General features: G+C 36.6%; 4 protein-coding genes across 6 annotated transcripts; 1 reads left to right on the forward strand and 3 right to left on the reverse strand.

Annotated features, from left to right (window-relative positions):
• Positions 1–1067: 1067 nt before the first annotated feature.
• LOC107187881 (multiple inositol polyphosphate phosphatase 1) lies at positions 1068–3217 on the reverse strand. Its single transcript, XM_015576069.1, has 9 exons — positions 3210–3217; positions 2714–2896; positions 2345–2655; positions 2151–2276; positions 1934–2078; positions 1758–1858; positions 1583–1692; positions 1320–1514; positions 1068–1239 (listed from the first exon to the last, which is right to left on the reverse strand). Exons 2-9 carry the CDS (start codon positions 2880–2882, stop codon positions 1068–1070), a joined length of 1329 nt encoding a protein of 442 aa, XP_015431555.1. The 5' UTR covers positions 2883–2896; positions 3210–3217.
• Positions 3218–3357: 140 nt separating this feature from the next.
• On the forward strand, positions 3358–5236 carry LOC107187869 (protein lin-37 homolog). Of its 2 annotated transcripts, none has more exons than XM_015576055.1 (7): positions 3358–3635; positions 3704–3782; positions 3929–4067; positions 4134–4352; positions 4497–4680; positions 4782–4930; positions 5058–5236. In XM_015576055.1, exons 2-7 carry the CDS (start codon positions 3704–3706, stop codon positions 5077–5079), a joined length of 792 nt encoding a protein of 263 aa, XP_015431541.1. In that variant the 5' UTR covers positions 3358–3635; the 3' UTR covers positions 5080–5236. The 2 variants fall into 2 exon arrangements, with proteins under 2 accessions (XP_015431541.1, XP_015431543.1); XM_015576057.1 differs by having other exon boundaries at positions 4149–4352.
• Positions 5237–6478: 1242 nt separating this feature from the next.
• Positions 6479–11621, reverse strand: LOC107187849 (ankyrin repeat domain-containing protein 13D). Of its 2 annotated transcripts, none has more exons than XM_015576029.1 (13): positions 11518–11621; positions 10480–10615; positions 10282–10406; positions 10160–10205; positions 9939–10082; positions 9118–9298; positions 8824–9049; positions 8612–8740; positions 8387–8537; positions 8156–8317; positions 7983–8083; positions 7818–7906; positions 6479–7415 (listed from the first exon to the last, which is right to left on the reverse strand). In XM_015576029.1, exons 1-13 carry the CDS (start codon positions 11614–11616, stop codon positions 7178–7180), a joined length of 1827 nt encoding a protein of 608 aa, XP_015431515.1. In that variant the 5' UTR covers positions 11617–11621; the 3' UTR covers positions 6479–7177. The 2 variants fall into 2 exon arrangements, with proteins under 2 accessions (XP_015431515.1, XP_015431516.1); XM_015576030.1 differs by lacking the exon at positions 11518–11621 and adding an exon at positions 11317–11338.
• Positions 11622–12542: 921 nt separating this feature from the next.
• Positions 12543–20621, reverse strand: LOC107187842 (solute carrier family 23 member 1). Its single transcript, XM_015576019.1, has 13 exons — positions 20219–20621; positions 18189–18314; positions 17543–17700; positions 15917–16122; positions 15435–15561; positions 15231–15351; positions 14549–14804; positions 13835–13963; positions 13582–13740; positions 13419–13498; positions 13178–13319; positions 12966–13101; positions 12543–12752 (listed from the first exon to the last, which is right to left on the reverse strand). Exons 1-13 carry the CDS (start codon positions 20249–20251, stop codon positions 12674–12676), a joined length of 1752 nt encoding a protein of 583 aa, XP_015431505.1. The 5' UTR covers positions 20252–20621; the 3' UTR covers positions 12543–12673.
• Positions 20622–21280: the final 659 nt, after the last annotated feature.

Below are 21280 nucleotides of genomic sequence, written 5' to 3' on the forward strand. Positions count from 1 at the left end.
TTAAAGCCGTGCCCTCGATTTCCATGGATCACGGAGACCGTCGCGGATGGGTACCGCGTCGTCGGATAATGGGACGAGGATCGTACGTTCGCCTGCCACGCTCAGCGGTCGCTTGACACGTCCGACGTCGATGGTATTTCACTTGGACGTTCGAGCCACGTTGCAGCTCGTTTCCCTCTTTCTTTTTCTCTCTTACTTTTACCCATTTCGCGTGGTTAATCCTGTACGACAGGGCGAGTGGTTCCCTGCGGTATAGTTCTGCCGGACAGATTCTGGAGCACCCTTCTTCCTGTCCTCAAGGCCTTCCATTTGTACAGAATATTTATGGTACAGTTGTAACGTTCAACTTACCTAGGGCGTATCCGAAGAACCTCCACCTTAACGTGAAGATCAAATTGCAACAATCGGTGAAGCCTATAGAAAGAAACTATATTTGTTTATAGAAGTGAAGATTGCTTTGTAAAAATAATCCTATTGTTTGAGCAGTTATGTGCTAGCTAGAATTGTACGAGATTGAGAATTCGTTATTACATAGATCGATTGCAAAAGAAAATAGTGCAGGGTCGCTAGCAGAGTATAGAAATGGGCGCCCAGAGCGCAATCCACCGCTTCGATTTTCCATAAGGTCCTCCCCGTATCGGTTGAAACGAAGAATTAACTGTTACATTAACTGCTTCCTGGTATTAACCGATCTTCGTTTGACCATATTTATTGTTCCATTGAAGATTTCTGAACCGAACGAACGCACTTCATCCTCCCTCAGTCGTTAAATGCACTATCAGCGATGAACATCGTACTTTTTCCTTTTTATTTTCTGGATTTTATGCGAAGCCACACTATCTGAAAGTACGCGTATCGGACGACGAACTGCTTTTAACGATCGCTGAAAATTCTCGTCGCTGTTTTAATGGCGAGGAACGTACTATTTGTCGTGTAAGGGAATGCAACGTTATTCCGACTGGATTTGAGAAGTTAGTAGAATTTATTTCATAAATATAATAAAACGGTATTTATAAACAGTTGACGTGAATTTAATCTGTCTTTCGATCTCCTTTATTTTTCTATAATTATGAGGTTTGATCTAGTTCACACATTTCATCGAACCGACACTCTGCCTCGTGATCAGGGTACAGTGCTTTCATGATGGACAATGGACACGGTATGTGTAAAGGACACCCAGGTAGAGAGAGTGGTCGTTCTTGATGCATAAAAAGTATGCTAGGGCCTCCAGACGAACAACTAGAAAGAAATGAAATTACAATACAAATGTAGTGCATTTTAAAATATTTTACATTTGAAAAATGACAATTAATAATTACTTGTATAAGACGAACGCTATGTTGGACGCAAAACTATCGATGACCCCAGTTTTCCAAGCTCTATCATCTGCATATAAATGAAAGAGATTGTGAGTCAAATGTTCGTCATCTCTAGCGACTCCTAATGAAGCTAGTAACTTTAAAATTGTGCCGGAATGCGTAAAGTATGCCGATACCAATGGCCCATCATCAGATCTGTAAGGAAAAAGTTCAGGAATTTATGCTGTATAACATTTTATGAATCCATGGATACGTGAACTTACGCGAAAAAATCAAACATATCCCTCAATGTAGGACATGCTTGCTCGTAAGTCAGTTTGTAACCATACCCATCAATCCAATATTTCTTTAAGTCTTCAGCATACTCAAGTACCTGAAACATTAAATGATTGATTGTTAAAATTATGATAGCTTAGGTATAACATGCTATAGGCTTACCTTAAAATCGTTTAAACTGAACATTCTACACCAAGGAGACTCTGTATCTATTTTCCATGCAGTCTCAAAGCCACACATCATGTACATCAAATTTGCAGTTTCTGAAACGCATTTATTTTATAAATAATACAAATTCTCCCTGTTCTCTGTTCTATACTCGATTATACTGTGCTAACCATGATCAATCTGATGACCAATGCGTTTAGAAACATTTTCTAACATCCTGGTATACGTTTCATCCTTCAGAAACTTTTCTGTTTCCATCTGTGCATATGGATTGTTGGCCACCTCGCATAACCAACGCAAACAGCGTTTGTAAAACTAAAAACTTGAAATAAAATGATTAAATAACGAAAAGTCAACTGATGATTCAATTAGATGGTAGTAAATTACTCTTAATACAGGATCCTTGTGTTCTGCTTCTGGATACAACACTTTTTTACTATTGTATCTACCGAACAGACCAGTGGCAAAGTTTCTTGCACTTTCCTCTGTGCGTTGAGTGGCAGTGTATTTGAACTATAATAAAAATACAGAATTATTTAATGGGTATAGTACAGTGCATTTAAAGGGAAAAATTTATTTACCCTATAAGTCTCATTATTATAAACCTCTGGCATGAGAGAAGGGAACCTCGATTGATATCTTTCTCCAAGATCAATCATCTCATTTCCACCTTCTCCTGCTAGTCGCATAATATCATCCTTGGTGAAGGAGACATACCAATCTCTCAATAGAACTACATCTTCATCTGTCAAACTTGTCTTTTTATTTTCATAATTGTCTATAATAATCTGTTGTAGTTTTGACAATTTTTCAATCATAATTGATATATACTTTTTACTAGGGTATCTTGTACCGTGTCTCAAGATTAACCATATCTTTTTTGGAGTACATCCTGAAAACAATTGTGTATTCATTTTCTGTAAATGGTAATTGAATACGTGTTATTGTACCTGGGTATTCAAGAGGATTATCATCATAATTAGCTATAAATCTGTACGGTGTCTTTGTTCCTAACTTGCATCTATAATCTTTATTGTGCAGAAAGCAATTGTGTGCAAATGAAACTAGTACACTCGCAATGAGTATTAAAAATACTTGGATAAGTAAAATTTGCTGCATCTTGTGATAATTATCTAAAACATACCAAAAGTTTTTAGCAGGTCAGAATACTACAAATAATCAGCAAATTATAAAACAATTCACCTTGCTGCAATACTTTTACTTTCAATAGGAATTTAGGTACACATATTTAAAACTATTTAACCTTTTCTCTATTTAGTATGGTCATAACGAAAACATTCTTTTGTAACAACCACTAACTTTCAATGTTAAAGATTTATATTCTATGAAAAAATAATTCTTTGAGTATATAAGTAATTTAATGAAAGTATGTACATTACAATCGTTTGAAAAACGTAAAAAAAGTAATAATGTACCAATCAGTACCAATAAAAATCGTCAGAGATAAAATGATCCAATGATGAGCTGCAACTCCATCTTCAAAAAGTTCAGCACGTTTCGGTTCAGTGTCATCAATGTTCGAATATCTCGGAATTATTTAATTCGTGATTCTTCTCAATGCTTATTTCATTATTCAAATAATATGACTTAACTTTTAGTTGTAAAAATCAACGTAAAAACGAAAGCGCAATTACAAACTACTACATTTTCGTTGTCACCACTGGATTGGACAATTTATACCTTAACCTTACGCTTTTGAAATTACGGAATTCCATTTGTTTTCAAATTAATACATATTAATTAACTTCTTATACTGTTTACTTACAACGACATTCCTCTGCACTTTTACGTTTAATAAAACAAAAAACTCTTTCGTTTGACGTATCGATGATATAGATTTGTTTGAACAAGGTATGTTTAAAGTTGACTATCGTTAACAAATAGTAATCGCAGTAACAATGAATTGTTTGTTGTCTTAGATGGGAAAGAAAAGGAATGTTCAAACAACACCTACACCTATTCCTGGACGTGTGAAAGTAGAAATTAAAGATGAATTGGGTAATGAGAAAGTAATAATAATTAATAGTATTCTTGTATAATTATTTAATAGTAATTGTATATTGTAGCACAGTAATAGTATACATAGATATGCAAATCCTCTTGACTGCATAAATTCCTCAAACAAAAAATGACTTTTCTTACAGGAGATAATGATGTGCTTGTTGCAAGAGATCGTTTAAAAGGAGCCCTCAGAGAATTATTGCAGCACAGTGATACAGGTTCATCAGCAGATTCAAGTGAAGAAAGTTCTGCACATGATTATAAACATCAAATGAAGAAAATGTAATGATACCAAACATTTACAATTACTTTTTATGTTACTCTGAATAATAGGTATCTAACTTCTAGTGATAACATGTATAGGACAAAGACACTGGGTTTCCAACAACCACGAAAAATTAGACGCAGGAGACAAGTACAATTGGACACAGCATTTCATCATACTTATGTAATGAAATTGTTCGACCGGAGCGTCGATTTAGCACAGTTTCAAGAAGATACACCACTTTATCCTATATGCAGAGCTTGGATGGCTAATCAGCCTAGAAATCCCAATCTTGTTCCAAAGTGAGTACATAATAAGAAATAGTTATTAAAGTTGGAAATACCTGAATATTCTTGATTTATTTTTATGTATGCTTATGTGTAGCAAGTATTTAAAAATGATAACACATACAAATATCAAAAAATAATTCTACATTTTGCGTTTAGAATACGTAGCCCGAGTCCAGAAATAATAAACGAAGTGAATATAAGTAATAATATACTGGACACAAATGGAGAAGTTCAAGATGTCTATTATTTGCCACCTCCTTTGCCTTGTGAAGAAGCAATACCTAGGAATCGTATACCTTCACCAATATCTAGGGAGAAGGAAGAATTAAACTTAGATTATGTAAGATATTTAGATGAATATGCATACTTTATCCTCTTAATATGAGGGTACAATAAATATACAGTCATAATAAATATATATTTGATTCATAATGTATTTAGGACGGACTGTGCCTAAAATCACGAGAAACATTGCTGAGAGAACATAGAATACATTGGAATGCAGTACGTAAAAAGTGGTATCAACAGGCTCATAAAAATGAACAACGTTTTGTACAGAGTGCAAATATACTGAACACTATTTTCAAGAGGTGTGATATCGATGATTCATAGGAATATATCGAATTTTTTATTGGGATGCTGTAAAAATATTCGTCGGATTTGATTTTCGTGGCGTAAAACACATTTTATTATTAAAAAACATTATTTCTGTTTCAGGGCACAATCGGAATTCGAATAGACCCATCCATGGCAGCATTGATACTGTCAGTTTCCGTTCACAGAATCTTTGCTTGATCGGCATGGAACGTATTTGTCGTTTTTCTACACACAATTTATTTTATATCCTTAATTATACCTGCTGTATACTACTTGTAGAAATATATCTTTTTATTTGATATACCGCAATGATATTTCGAGTTGTTTGTATAGTAAAGAAATCACATGACAAGCAAGAATTATTTCCAATAAAACTTCTTATAGAACGTTGATATGATTCGAGTTGAAAGATCTAACATACAGCTCCATTAGTAGATGACAGGACAATCAAGTTGCCGCGGAGAGTGTCAAAGAAGATAGAAAATCTAGTATTTCCGGTAAATGTAACAAACTGCTAGTCAAAATTATTTGACGTTTATTAAATCAACATTCCGAGCGGGAAGACGAATGACAACGCACTCCACTAACAGATCTTTCTGAACCTAAAATTAGTTCATTTATAGTTTTTTTTAAAGATTGTTTACTTTACCAGAATCCTGTTGACTCGGCTCCTGACGATTTCATTAAAGATTTTTATTGTTTTATTAATTATTTAGAGAAGTCCATGTCCAATGATGCCCTAACTCAGTCGAGAATCAAACATAATGATTCACTGTCGTACACGAAGGACGTGTGAATTTAGTCTTCCTTGTATACTAGGAACTTGAATATGTTGATAATATCAACCATTTTGTTTCGTCAAAATTAAAAAAACAGCATAAGTAATAAAACTCAAGTTTCAATTTTTATAAATTATATTTTACTTAGGGTAGCCCTGATCAGGCCCTGATTATGTAGACAAAGTCTATTTAGCCCTGTATATATTTGCAGAACAAAATATTCTTCCTGAAACACTCTTACCAATCATAGAATTTATAGACCATTACGATTTTTTTCAAAGTCTTGCAACGCAACAACTTTTAGTACAATTATGTATGTTTGATTCTCGAAATAAATTGCGATACACTAACAACAGCTCAATTAATAATAGTACCTAATTCCGTACAAGTTCGTAATAAATATCCCAACAAAATTATTCATCTACAATGAATATTCTATAAAGAATAAATAATAAACTTTCATTATATTATTACTATTTTTAATAAATTGAAACGCTACTTACAATTATTTTTTATCACGGGTATAAAAAGGAACTTGGAATAGTTTTTAATTGCCTGAACACTAAGAGAGGCAGTTTTAGCATACTTTTGCATAGAATTAAAATACATGTAAATTCGATGAACACTACTAGACTTTGATACTAGAAATTTCGAAAAATGAGAATCTAATGCTAGGAGAAAGGATAAAACGAATAACTGTTGAAGACTTGAGAATTACAAGCTTTTATTTTACGTATTGACAGTCGTAGCTTACAGCACGTACTTTCAACTAAGTGAGTTTTATTTGATTGAATAACGATAGAATTTCAGACTCGAAGAAAAATGTTCCGACATATTCCACCAGACCGATTGTAATTTTCAAGACTTCTTATTGTTACATACCATGATCCTCGTATACTACTAAACCGTTCCTTTCATATAAAATGTAGCTAAGAAATAAATAACATAAGTTAAATCCTTTACTTTCATAGTTAATATTATATATGTTATTCACCATTCGACCTTATGCTGTAACTATTTGCCATAATAACAAATATCTGTTGCAAGCAACAGTTTTATTTCTCAATATACAATGGCTAGTAGCGATTCTTATTAGAGAACATGACTTAGGTTTCTCTCGGCTAAATAATATAGTCAATGGAAGCTATGTTTTAACCAATTCTTCTGCCCCAACGCCCGAAACACGAGTACTTTAGCTATTATTAGTTGATCTTACGACTATACAATACCTTTTCCACTAACTATTCAAGAACGGCTGATCGTGCCTTTGATTACTTTATAGCCGATGGAACTTAATACTGCTCTCTGTAACAAGAATCGCTGCCAAATGATGCACTTCATGAGTCATAGGAAATACTTCTTATTCCACAGTCTCGACACTTCGCGGCCGGAAGATTTCTCGTGGTCGTGGAAGTACAACTTGATCGAATTTCATTTGAAGACTATTACACATTGTACAGTTCACTTGTCTGTAAGGGACAGCTCCAACACTTGCCGAAATGTTTCTTCTTCCAGCAACCGGCGTTGCTCTTCCTCGAGTTGCTGCTGTTCCGACAATCTTAATGCCAGTCTCAATTGTTCTGCAGTGCCCTCGAGCGCGTCAGGATCCTCCCCGTCGCTAGTTCTGCTGGTATCACTTCGACCGCTCGCACACGCAGCAGTACTCTCCTGGTACAGCGCCAGACTGGCCTGAATGGCTCTGCGTTAAACAATAAACAGAATGTTTATCGTTGTTCGGTAGAAATGATTTCTTACAAAAATCTAGACTGGCTTAAGTGCACGGAAACTGATGATTTCTAAACAAATCGGGAGACTATTTCTCTTCTAACGCGCGCGCCAATCGTCTTCTTGCAATATCATGGAAGAATATGCTTTCGCAGATGGTTATCTAAATGAGGACTAAGAAAATACGTCTTTGCCAAGTCTCGTCGAACATGATCGTGACGTGAAACCGAGATTTGTAACAGGTATCCTTCACCCACCTTCTTGAATATGAATTGTCGGGCAAGAAAAGAACACATGCAAAATAAATTGTTTAGAATTTTTTAAATGAAACCAAAGTATCCGAATCGACATGCTTACGAGTAGGAGATACTTGTACCTTTGAAGCTGCCGCTCCTCTTCTGTAGTCATATTGGGTGTTGTTGGTCGAGATGGTTTCTGTGCTTTCAATGCTTCCCATATATCGACCTTAAATTAAATTGATTAAATGTTTAGATTACATATGAACGAAATTATGATTAGAAAAGGGTCAAAATCTACATACCTCATCACGTTCACTTCCAGCTTCCAATAAACTTTGTTGGATAGCAAACTGTAATAGATCGTCTTCTTCTTCAGTACTGAATTGAGTACGAACTTCAGCACCTATACAAAAATTGTATGTTTTAATATTCCTAAGTATTTCAATGAACCAACAGTTACTTAAGCTATGATTACCTAGTTTTGCATAGCCCGTTGGTACTTCAAAACAAGTATCATCGACTAAACAAGTCATCCTGTTAGTTTCTTGCAAATAATCTACATGAGGTACTTCCTGATCCATGCCAAAAATGTTTCCAAACGTAATTCTCGCATTTAATATATGAAACAGAGGTATTTCTATAACGGAGAAGATTAATTAAACTAGATACCTTTTTCCATACGAAAGAAATGTAATTCAGAGCTAACCAATTTTAACAGGAAATCCAGCCGGCAACTGCATTTGAATAAAATCTTTTAATTTCGCAAAATGTGAACTAGATATTGCCATCAGGTCGACGATCGGCATTATTTGTTCTTGAAGGCTCAATGGATATTCTTCGCTAAGCCACAGAGTTGCCTGTAAATTTGTTTAACCAATTATAAATGTTAATTCATAAATTGCGTTTTCGTACCGTATAATCTTTAACATACCTTGAATTTTTGAATTTTTGTATTAACTTCCTTTGGTCTACCTATATCCCTTCCATTTAGATCAACATCTGGATCAAAATACTCTTCGGCCGTGATGTTAGAAGGATTTCCAACATTGTTATATTCTTCCTGAAGCAAATAATTCGATGAGCTAACAGTTTGCAAAATTTAAATACATTTCGTTGTATTAAATATTTAAAGAAGAAAATTACACTAGTAGTTGCATTAATACAATTCTCTGGTTGTTGTTCCGCTATGCCAAGAAACGAGTGAAGCGGCGTACGAGGAGCTCGAGCCCTTACTTTATCTGGCTCTGATAAATGTTCTAATCGAGTTTTCGTTATTAATTCTACATTACTCGCACTGAACACCTTACAATCGTGCCCATTTACTGTTTCGCTTTTGTCTGACCGCCAGCCCCACAAACCAGCCTTATTGCTAATCAAACATAAATAACATTAAGAGAAGGATATTTGCGTACCGATGAAGACCGGAAACGTAATTACCGTTCGAAACTAATTTTATCCGTGTCTATGTACGTAGTAACTATAGGATTCGTAAGGCGAGCTAATACACCTTCCTCGGAGGGTTCCATTAATTGTATATTCTGCACATCTATCAATTTCATATGCTCGACATATACTTTTCTTGTTTCATGATCGACTTCCATCATTGTTGCTCCATCATCTGCAGAAATAAAAGTTCTATTCTTACAATGATAGAATCATACATCACAAAATTATTACTGAAACAATTATTCTACAATGTAAAACAGCTTTACTACTACTAGTCATAGACATCTAATAATTTGTTCTCAATTAACTCGCGCAAAAGTACATACGAACAAGTATTCAAAACAGGTATTCGTATACTTGTGTAGCATTTAAAATACGATCATACTGTTTATTGTTTATAGTATACGCACTTACCAAATATGGCCGTAATTTACTGTATCGACATTTTAAATGTAATAAAAAAGAAAGTGGAAATAATAACGAACAGAAACAAAAAAGAATATGTACATATTGTGTCTATTGTAAAAGCTTTTTCTACTTAATGAATACTTTCTATGATCCTGTATGCCACATTAATTGTAAAAGTATTTCTGTCACCTGACTCTTGTCCCATCATACTGAACACATAACTCCGTTCACATCTAATTGCCACAGGTACATTTGATGCAGCTTGCATTTAATATATACAATTAAAGGACAAATAAAAGATTCTACTATTAATATAAAATGAAAAACTCTCAAAGAACCTGAAGATTAAAAGAAACTTTACGAGTGTCGGTATCCATGCAACGGCAACGACCATAAATACTCACTTTGTCCTTTGAAGACGTAACTACGATTTCCGCGTTGCCAGTTCGCGTGATCGAATCCCAGTAACGTTGTATCAATTCTCACGTTACTGCCTTGTTTGTATACTTTGTACGTATCGCTAGGACACATTCTCGATGCAAGGGGAACTGATAACAAGAAGTTACATAAGTACAACGCTCGTATTTAAATACGACAATAATTACACATAAACTGTCTGAATTACCCCAACTAGTAAATTCCCATTTCATTTCTACATAAAAATCTGGAGCCTGAAAATATTATTTGATTTTGGTTTACATTTTTCAAACTATTGCTATGCTTTCTGCTTTGTTCTAAGACACCCACTTGTTTAAGTTTATGAAGTAATTCTGGAATACCGGCTACCCGATTGCAATATCTTTGATAATCCCTATGTGCTAGCACCATCTGCAATAGTTCAGGATTTCCTGTTCCAACTGCTTCTTGGACCACTCCAGAAGAAAAATAAAAAATTATAATTGCTGTGTAAAGGTAACATAGAGGATTAATAAGTGATTTCTTTACCAGTCCACCCTTGAGTATTTTCTGTGTTGACATTAGCGTCATGTTGTAATAACATCCCAACACATTCACTATGGCCCAAAGTAACAGCTAACATTAATGGTGTTCTGCCTCTGTTGTCAGGCATTTCTACATCATGCTGTAACATAACATTAAATTAACAAAGTTAATTACAAATATCTAATATAGAATTCTTAATTTCTTTATTAAGTGCTGTTATGAATAATGTTTGAACTATATATTTCTTTTATACTTCTATGTGTTCAGACATTATTGCAGAGAGGAATAATACTGTAATCCTTTTATCCACTTTATCAGTTGAGATAAAATTTGCCAACAGATTGAAATGTTTCTATAAAGGAAAGGTTCCATTAAGCTATTTTAGTTTTTGTAATACTCCAGTGATTAAAAATGAAACAGATTTAAAATTTCTGATACAATTACTCAAAAAGCTGTATCAAATCGATCAGTGTTATTATTCAAAGCATAATATCAAAAGTTACATGTCATTGAACATTTATGGTTTCCCACACACATGAGGTTTCACTCATAAAGCTCTGACATTATTCGGAGTGATATATTTGAATCACTATATAGTGTACAATTCATTTATACAAATGAAAATTAATCTTTTCCCTTCTCCTGAATTTCTGTACATATACATATACATATATATATATATATATATACATATATGTATATATGCATATATATATATAGGGAACAGTAACCCTCATTTACATACAATAGTTCATAACAAAGTTTTGAACAATACATATGTAAAGTATTTAATCGAGTACCAATAAAGATTTCTTTCTTCTGTTTTATCATTACTATTACCCAATTATCTCGCTGTATCCAGAAGGATACAACAGAAATGTCATTTATCACATTCGTTTTGTAGAGAAAAGCTGGCAATCGATGATCGTTCGGTTTTCCAGCTTTATTCGTTACGTCTGCTCGACAACGAGTAGATATCGCGTTAGTATCGACAACGATTAATTGGTTAATTGATAATCAGTTGACATTCTATCTACGAACCAGCTTCGAAAATAACTCCTCTTCCAGTTCTACATAGTTGTTATTCCATATGAGCCAGTGCAGCGGATAATTCTTTTGTATCGTGTCTATATTCACCATTTCTATGAGGTCCTATTTAACGCTGACATAAAACACTGACAATTACCTACATGAAATTCCACGGTTCAAACACGCGACACAAAATTTTGTCAGACGAATACATGACACCGAGGTGGATGGATATGTACGATATGTACCGAATAAACGATCATTGCTCATCGACCGAGTAAGATAACTAGATAAGAAACTCTGAAGTGTCAGCTGAATGTATTCAGTCACGAAAGAAAATGTTGCAAGCACGTTTATATATTCGCTACCTGGTGAACCATAGCCATATATAATTAACTACGCGGTCTTATGGTAGGGATGAAGCGAGACCGAAGGATAAAAGTAGCGCAAGAGTAACTTCTCTCTTGTTCGCACATCGCAGAGGGAGGTACATCTCACCACACGGGGTTCTTGGCAGCTACACCGGGGGTTCTATGACCCCACGCTGTCACCACACGGAGTCTCCGGCGCCTCCACCGGGGGTTCTGTGACCCCACGCTCTCACCACGCGGGGTCTCCGGCGCCACCTGCAGGGGTTCTGTGACCCCACGCTCCCACCGACGGGGGCTCTGGCGCCTCCACCGTGGGGTTCTATGACCCCACGCTCTTACCACACGGGGCCTCTGGCGCCTCCACGGGGGTTCCATGACCCCACGATCTCACCACACTGGGTCTCTGGCGCCTCCACCGGGGGTTCCATGACCCCACGATCTCACCACACTGGGTCTCTGGCGCCTCCACCGGGGGTTTTATGACCCCACCGTTCTCATCACACGGGGTCTCTGGCGCCTCCACCGGGGGTGTTTTTTATTGAAAAATCTGAAGAAAATATACAATTTACAGTAGTATTTCTATTAATGCTATAGACAGCGACTTTCGAAACTAAACGGGTAAGTAAATTAATAATTAATAAGGTATGACTTTTTTTATATAAAAACTATTGTATTTTCATTTTCAGTACAATATTCAACTGCACTGATTCACTCGACGTTCATACAACTGCATTACAATGTGACTTCCACGCAAATCGTTAATACATTGTTCAATAATTTTGAATCGAAATAAATACTCATTGCTTCTTCAGGCCGCGGGAGTATATTCCTGGCTTGTATGTCGGTAAAAATGGTACGTAACTAGTCCACTTCCATCTGTAAATAGTTAAATTAATCAAGTGTGATCCACGAAATTCATACCAAAGGAAAATATAAATAAAACGTATAGGCCGACTTAAGAAGCATCATTACAAAATTACATACCACAAATACAGTTAGAATGAATTATGCAAAACATAGCTGTAACTATCGTGACGCCATTTTGGTATCACGCTTCACAGGAAGTACAGAATTTACCATTTCGTTTACCTTCTCAAAAGTGTCATTCCGCATGGAAAATCGAATGTATTAGGTACATATTCTCCTTGGTCCTGTTTGTCATCACTTTCGACATTTAATTCCATTTCTTTCGACCAAGCTATGAGTCCACGTTCCTCGGGGGTACCTTGGTTCAACGAAAAGAATGATAAATAACTTTTTCACGAACATATAAAGTGATCAACAATATTGCAATATTGTACCAGGTATAATATTGTCCAGCAAACATCCTACTATGCCACCGACCAGGATAGTCGTGCTAAGCAGAACCGTGATCACACCATCGGCTATCTCGTTTCCGGTCTGTATCACGTCCGAATGATTAATCATCCACTTCGACAAAACCTGAACGACATTCACAGACATATATTTACCAAATTATTTATCTTTATTTTATACAGAAGAAATTGCATTAGACTTCCGGAGAAAAAAACACAAACTTACCAAAGGGAAAAAAATCGAGAACCCGAGGATGTAAAGGTTCCTTGCAGAGTTTAGATCAACGTATTGCAACGCGGAAAGACCTGCAAGACACGAATATATACAAAGTCCTGTGCTCGTTCTGTTTTCAAACGATGGAAGTATATTAGCAACGTTTAACACACACCGAAAGCGCAAATCATCCCGAACATCACGCAGAATATTCCGCCGACTATAGGTTCCGGGATGATAATAAAAACGGCACCGAATTTGCTGATCAACCCCTGCAGTATCATTAATCCGCAAGCCCATTGGATGACTCTGCGGCTGCCGACTTTTGTCACGCCTGTACAGATTTAGACGAATTTTGTACAATCGAATGAATCGAAAAATTATAGAATCTTTCCATTTTTTGAGAAGTGTAACACGCAAATGCTTGCCTATGGTTCCAACGTTTTCTCCGAATGTGTTGGTGCCGTTCCCGCTGCCCCAGAGACCAGCCAACATGGTGCCGAGGCCCTCTATACCGATACCTCGGTTAATCGCGTGAACCGGCGGCGGAGGAGCACCTGAGAATTATAATTTCAATCTTCTTTATTTGACAGAACTATTCCTATATCTAATAGACAGCTTAGTTCATTCTTCTAATTTCGTTTAAAGGTCAACCGTTTGCAATCGAACGATTTCATAATGGCGCCAGTCGAGAGTCACGGAGAACTAGGAAGTTCCCGTTACGCCGCCATTTTGTTTCCATCAGAAAATTACCTTTAATCAGCTGTTATATCCACCAAGAAAGTTTTATCAAGTATAAAGAATTCATGGATACAGTTTTCGGAAGCATCTAATAGAGACTCCTCTGGATTATCGACTCGCTTGTTCTACACGATTATTGTCCAGGAGTTATACCCACCATTGGAGTGGGGGAGGTCGTGGAATCTGTCAAGTACATACTTTGTTGCTCCTCCACTTTTGTTTCCGAGGCTTCGGACAAAAAACAAATTTACGAGGGTCTGAAGTATTTCTCCCTACAAGATTATTGTCCTGGCGTGGACCCGAGTTTGGGACGATAATCGAGAAGAGTCCGTACATTTCTATCGGATAAACTCGGAAGGTCTGAACTGTACGTCTAGAGTCATCGATTTGCTATCACGTACCGCACATCCTGGACGTTGTGGGATAATAACTGATTGATTCCACTGTACACGCCAACACTCCGGCAAGCATACCGAGCACACCCGACAGAGTCACGGTTGGCGCGCCCCATTGGCCAGGATAAGGTATTCTGAACCACGGGGACTGATTGATGATTTTCAATTTGCTGTCGGATCTCGCTGGATGCCCAACTGGTAGAACATCTGTGACGGTTAGAATAGTGCAGATTATCCACATGGCTACTATAGTCAGCAACACCTGAAGCAGACGAATGAGTCCGTGGATAAAAGAATACCCAACACGGTATAATTTATTAATCGAGTTCCCGTTTACATATAGAATTTCACTAGGTGAAAATCTGCTGTATCACTTACGCACAACGTTCTTTTATAAATAGAATGAAATAATCGATATGTAAGATACGATAAATTATCATATAAAATATCAACATGATAACAGTTGGTCTCGGGAATTATTGAAATTTACGTCAAATTCAATTTAACATTTATTTCGGTATTTGTATTAAATTTACCAAGCGGTAGGAACAAAGTCATGTACGAAATTCGAAAGTTTACAGCGTACCGATTCGTCGGCTTGGAAGTGTGAAAAAATTTCGAAGTTTTAGCCAACGCAAAGCAGAATTACACCTATATTTCTAGCCAATTGAATTAGCGACATCCTTACCGGAAACAATTTAAACAGTTCGAACCACACAACTTGTATCCCCTCGCCTTTGCGGTACGTCAAAATGGGAAACGGCACGTTGACCAATATTTGAGAGTAGAGCGTCAACATTAGTATCGTTCTACAAAAAAGATCAATAAACACGTGATTCTACGACTCTCGTTGGTTTATTGTTCGTTAGATTTTCGTTCCGAAGAAATGTACCCAGCCGCGATGCCCCAATGTTGCGATGCCGCGTCCGCTGCGTTCTCGAACAGAGACAATCCGACCAGTGAGACAGTCGGCACGATCGTCAGTGGCGTTATAAATTTCAACAAGTAACCGATAATACCTACAACAACGTATAATGTATTATTTAAAAGAAAAAAGTATGCGCATTTTTAAACATATCTTCGTATGCTTCTGATTAGACACATTAAATAATGCAGATGCACCAGTAAATAAATGAATATTATATATGAAAAGTAGTAAATTATGTTATTAAAATAAGTAATGTTCTTTACTTTTTTACAATTTTTCAAATTCTAATCTGTACTTTATAAAATGGTGTAGATATTGGAAAATCTAGTTTTCAGGTGTCAAATATTTATTAATACTATGATCGTTTAAAACTTGGCTTTAATAGTTAGAAAATCTCTTAAGTATTCATTTATTGGTGCATTTATCCTACATATATGTATACCTACCTCCGAATCCAACGACCACTTGGAACAACGAGGACACAGCAATGGCGCCCGAGAGCTCTCTCATTCGGACTTGCCACAATTCGGTACGATTTTCCGGTGACATTTCGTTCATCACTTCTGGCGCCGGACATTTCCATTGCGGAAGATTTAATATCGCCAGGGTTGGGACCAGAAATGATATCGTTCCACCTTGCACCAAAGGTAGCCTGAAAGACCAGAGACAATTCAATATGGCGGACCGAAAGCGGAACACGAAGAATTTATTATTAGTATTAAAGTTATCTACTTGGAATATAAAAATGAATAATAATCATAATAATATTTATTTATGAACGGGTTATGAACCTTTTGGTACAATATACAAGTATATGGAATTCTAAAGGACAAACGAAAAGTTTAGAACAGCAAAAAAAGAAGAAGAAAATTAACAAAAATATTTGCGTAATCCTTCCGTTGCAATTGTTGCCGACTGATTACTGTCGGTTCAGTTACGAGTTCCGGAAGTCTACAACAATTTCCACGTGACTCAATTATTGGAATTGTGAAATTCCGCCCGTTTCGCGTTGTAAAATCTCAAATAAAAGAAAAAAGACGGATGCTAATTCTCTTTCCAAGAACCTATCAAGTATCGCTAACGATCCGTAAATCTTGCTAAACGAAAGTACAAAACGATCTTTACGCGGCAATAAAGACGCGAAAATTAACGTCCTGTGGATTACGTTGTTGACGCGGTAGCAAAACATGCAGGGAGAGACCTGGTTGCATCTCCTTGAATTTCAAATTCATGTAAATTCCCTAATTATTCTCAGTTTTAATTGGCTTCTTGTTCGAAGAACCTATAAACTTATTATTCAGTGGATATTTACCGTTACTTTAACATCACGTAATGCAGCGACGTAATTGTCGTTAACAATGACAAACCGTTAAAGAAGTTGCATAAATCTTCGATTAAATTTTGTTGAAAAACAAATGAAGTTAGAACAGTTAAGAACTCGAGCGACGATATGTGACGCGCAATGCTAAAGCTGGCGCACAATTAGATCGCCGACAATGAAGCGTCACTTGTCGGTTTAATGGGCTCGAACGAGCCGCTACGATACTTTCTTGAAAGGTTCGAATTGAACGAAAATACAGTGACTCACTTTGCGCGCGAAAGACGTTCTTTGACCGAATCACTTACCAACCTGCAAATTCTATTTCAAAATTCACGAAAATTTACCAGAAAAGAAAGATAAAAGTGAAGACTGCGAAAGTACATAAATGGGATTACAGTTCAATCGTTGGAATACTTTTGAAACAATAATTAATTGAACAATCTTTGAAATTAATTGTTGTTTTAAAAGCATGAGAACTGTAATCCCATTTATATATTTTCCAAGTCTTTTTATCATCCTTTTCTGAGAAATTCTCGTGAATTTTGAAATAAAATTTGCAGTTTGGTAAGTGATTCGGTCAATCAAACGCGAACAAAGTGAGTCACTGTATACAATGCATAAGTTGTTAACGAACTGTTAACCATTCCATGAATCAGGGGATGCGTACAGAGTAAAAGGCGATTGCATCGGGACACGTGCCTAAATAAATGTCGTATTGATAACCATAAGTCAAACACCGTTTGAGAATTACCTGCACCCGAATGTGGTCTGCAAGAGTGTCACCAGTCCTGTAACGAAGATCATGGTAGAGATTATGTAACTCCTCGATGGATCGTCCTCCGCCATGCATAGAGCTGGCGTTAGAATAAAAGGGATCGAGACGATCGCCCCTATCATGGTCAGATAGTGCTGAAAAAGCATATTGGTTGTTGATGGTTCTAATTTAATTAAAGCTGGCGCCACGAAAGGTGCACGGAAGAACTACAATTGGAATCGACCACCAAGTACGTAAGAAAATTATAGTAATCTCAATCGTTTTACGATTGAATAAACTTACACTCGAATATCTTATCAAGATAAACGACACAGGTTGGGGGTCCATTTATACCATTTTCGAAAATATATCAATCAATTATACCGGCTTTGAATTCCACTTTCAGATTTAACAGCGTGCTGATCATCGTTACAGATGAATATTTTAGAATTACAAAATCTCAATGGCACTTGAATTATTTAATTTATATTGAATTTTGAGAGTCAAGATTAAATACGTTCTTTCGTGGATTAGTTATTTACAGTAAAGTTACCGGTTACTTGGGTTGTTTATTAATTAACTAATTCTGGTTAATTGTTTCATAACAATTACAATCGATTCCGATCTGTCTTCCAAACGGTACCTGAAGAGCCATGAACAGGCAGAGGTACCATGGCGGAACGTCGTCGATCCCGTACGTTAGATTGGTCTCCCTTTTACCATCGTCGATTTTCTTCTCCTGCGACGAAAAGCTTGAGTTTTCTATCCTCTAAAACAACAACAGGGTGCACACGGTTCTGTAATTTTCTTAGAGCAGCTAAATACCGGAACACCATCCCCGCCCGTAAAATTATTTGTTATTGTAATTAGACGCTCGGTTACGTAATTATTACGTGTAGGAGAACCAAGCCGCGGCGAATAAATTGTATCACTCGTTACCACGCGTTCCACGGTGCATTAATCAGCATGAAAAAGGACATAATCAGGTAAAATCGTATTGGACAATCTGGATAGTGTAATTTATGCAAATTACTTCGATCTGAATCCAAACCTTCCAGGAATTATCCGCGGATTTTTACGGTTCGCGATCGCTGAGTAATGTCGACCCATTGAATTAGCATGAAATTATGGAAATAGTTAATAATCCAACGAATTCTACTATTTCCATGATAGTAATCACCGAAACTTTTATAAGGAAATTCATTGATGGTTCGAGGAAAATGGAGATGAACTTTCGCTTCTTCTTTCGTTGATTTGAAATCGAAGATTCGATGTTTGGATTAATGTGTATGAAATAAAGATCTAATATAATAGAGGGGCGTTTCCTTCATTGTGGCAAAACACTGGAGCGTATCGGGCAAGCGTAATTGTCGAGACACGTGTTGGGACTTTTTTTATTTCTTGTCGATGAAGTTGAACGTGTACACACGTATCACTTAATCTCGAATACTTAACCGGGATACCAAGATTTATTGAGTACACTGTGCAGCTAATATTCGCTCTCTTACGAATCTAATCACGATTTAAATATACAGGGTGGACCCACGAAACGTGGATTAGCTTGGATTATTCTACTGCTGCTTGAGAAAGAGTATTTTCTGTTCGCAATTCTTCGAATGCACGAATAATATATTTCTGTTTTTAACTGTTACGATCGCAGTACCTACGTAGCTGTGTCGATAGAACGACAGAAACTAAATGTTTGTTAGCAAAACTGACGCGATCGTGTGCCATGACATTGACAATGTTTATAAATACAAAAGCAACGAGGACCGGTCTATTGTGAGGTGGTCTGGTGCACGAGTATTTATTCGATGCACTTTCAACATCGAATATTCTTAACAGTTCGAGAGAATCGATAACGGATAATCATGTTTACAGGGTTTAACGGACGACGATTGTTAAGAGAAAATCTCTGAAAAAATTCCAACGACTTTACAACAGTTCTCGCAAGTGATTCAGGTTCGTCGTCCAAGAGTTAATTATTCATAAACAAAAGCGATATAAGGAAGTATTAAAAATGACTCGGTAACAATTTCAGATCACAGATAACAGATAATCATGTAAATAGAGTCTAACAGTCGAACCTACGACAAAGAAAATCGGTGAAAAATTTCCACTGTACGCCGATTCTATTACACTGTTCAACACAAAAAGTCTATCTTTTTTTAAATTGCACTTTCTCAAGTTTACAGATGTAATGTGCTTTTACACTAGTAATTATTCAGTTGCCTTTCACACGGAATAATTTTCTGGACTCTCCCGAACACAATCATGTACATTGTTATTATAAGATAGACATCTAAATATATTTAAATAACGGCCAGAGTGAAACGCACCGATTTTTCCTGATATTCTTCAATTTCTTTCAATAACTACGGGTCTAGGAGAAAATCTAATAATAACAATTTACATAATTTTCTTCAGGAGAGTCCGGGGAACGATTTCGTGACAAAAGTAATTGAATAACTATTACCCCAAAAGCACAACACCCGTCCAGAGTTGAAAATTTGCAATTTTCTTCAAATTGGTTTTTGTCAGAAACTGGACGTGCTGGGGACAAAATCGGTTGGCAGATTCGTATTCGGCTCGTAAACATTTATCAGAAACGTCTATTAACGGTCAGAGGGTAAGAAACAATTTTGTTAAACAACATTATTCTCGATTACTCACCAGTTCGGTCATCTGTACTCCGTTTTCAGGCATTTCGAGGCTTCGTGATCGTTCCAATAAGATTATATCTGGCAACGGAACTGTCGAACGTGTCGCGAATCGTCATGAAATTTCACCGACGATTTTCCACGGATCGGGGGAAAAATTATCGCGGAAGTCGTCTTTGCGCGCGCGAGACTCCGAAACGAGAGGAACATCTGCGTTATGCCGACGTTAGGAACGAACTGTGTCAATAGACGCGATCGCTCCTTAATTTATCACTAAATCCCCGTTTAAAGACGACGGGGCGCTTTCAGTTCCGTTCGAAATTCTCGACCGATGGAAAGTACCTGTACCTCCACATTCACGATCGAATTGTCACTACTTGACGATAATAAAAATCGTTCACTTGGCCCCGTCTAACCGAGGGTCACAGGACGATTGGAGAATCGATCCGAGATTCTCAAACATTCTTGCGGCTCTTGGAAGGACGTTGAAGGATGATACACTGTCTATGAAATGTATTTTTCTTTTTTTTTTTCGATGGGTGTTCATGCAAACTGTAATATTTATATGCACAGGAAATAATATGGTACTCGTGACAAACGTGGCAATTATTATAATAATAGGTACTGGTCGATCTGTACTTCTTGAATAATGATCGTCGCCGTGCACAATAGGACGTAAAATTAAATCTCGCCTAAACACGCCTGTAGCTGCCAGAGAATTTCACGTGTATAAGACGGTTCATTGATAAAAATAATATTATCTATAGCTCGACCAGGTATCGAACCTAAAGGTACTAATAGAGCTTTAGACAACAGTAACCCCGTTACATGGATCAATGATCTACCGTTGATTTATCGATCGCTTACTACCATCGGAATATTATTGATAATATTGGTATTATTCTGGTGTTGTTATTCCTTATGAAATTTTGTTATTATTCTGTCCACATTTTGGCTTAAAAGCGCCTTAAACCTAAAATGGGTCGTCTTTAATGCGTCATGTGCTATCTGGGCTGTATAACCGAACGTATTACAGAGTTTAGGAAATTTTTCAAAAGGTACACGTTCTAAGAAA

This window comes from Dufourea novaeangliae, unplaced genomic scaffold (assembly GCF_001272555.1).
Source record: "Dufourea novaeangliae isolate 0120121106 unplaced genomic scaffold, ASM127255v1 scaffold112, whole genome shotgun sequence".
NCBI classification, from domain to species: Eukaryota; Metazoa; Arthropoda; class Insecta; order Hymenoptera; family Halictidae; genus Dufourea; species Dufourea novaeangliae.

Bases quoted from the DNA above. Each gene is read 5' to 3' on its own strand.
- LOC107187881 (XM_015576069.1), bottom strand. From the start codon at position 2,882: ATGCAGCAAATTTTACTTATCCAAGTATTTTTAATACTCATTGCGAGT. The intron at 1,859-1,933 runs GTTAGCACAGTA...AATGCGTTTCAG, and splicing joins TGGTCATCAGATTGATCATG to AAACTGCAAATTTGATGTAC. The intron at 1,240-1,319 runs GTAATTATTAAT...ATTTCTTTCTAG, and splicing joins ATAGCGTTCGTCTTATACAA to TTGTTCGTCTGGAGGCCCTA.
- LOC107187869 (XM_015576055.1), top strand. From the start codon at position 3,704: ATGGGAAAGAAAAGGAATGTTCAAACAACACCTACACCTATTCCTGGA. The intron at 4,068-4,133 runs GTAATGATACCA...TCTAACTTCTAG, and splicing joins AAACATCAAATGAAGAAAAT to TGATAACATGTATAGGACAA. The intron at 4,931-5,057 runs GTGTGATATCGA...TTTCTGTTTCAG, and splicing joins CTGAACACTATTTTCAAGAG to GGCACAATCGGAATTCGAAT.
- LOC107187849 (XM_015576029.1), bottom strand. From the start codon at position 11,616: ATGGTGAATATAGACACGATACAAAAGAATTATCCGCTGCACTGGCTC. The intron at 8,084-8,155 runs GTAATCATAGCT...ATTTTTGTATAG, and splicing joins AACGGGCTATGCAAAACTAG to GTGCTGAAGTTCGTACTCAA. The intron at 7,907-7,982 runs GTATGTAGATTT...ATTTAATTTAAG, and splicing joins CTGGAAGTGAACGTGATGAG to GTCGATATATGGGAAGCATT.
- LOC107187842 (XM_015576019.1), bottom strand. From the start codon at position 20,251: ATGCCTGAAAACGGAGTACAGATGACCGAACTG. The intron at 16,123-17,542 runs GTAATTCTCAAA...CTGGTCTTTCAG, and splicing joins CAGACCACATTCGGGTGCAG to GCTACCTTTGGTGCAAGGTG. The intron at 13,499-13,581 runs GTGTGTGTTAAA...CGTGTCTTGCAG, and splicing joins CGGGATGATTTGCGCTTTCG to GTCTTTCCGCGTTGCAATAC.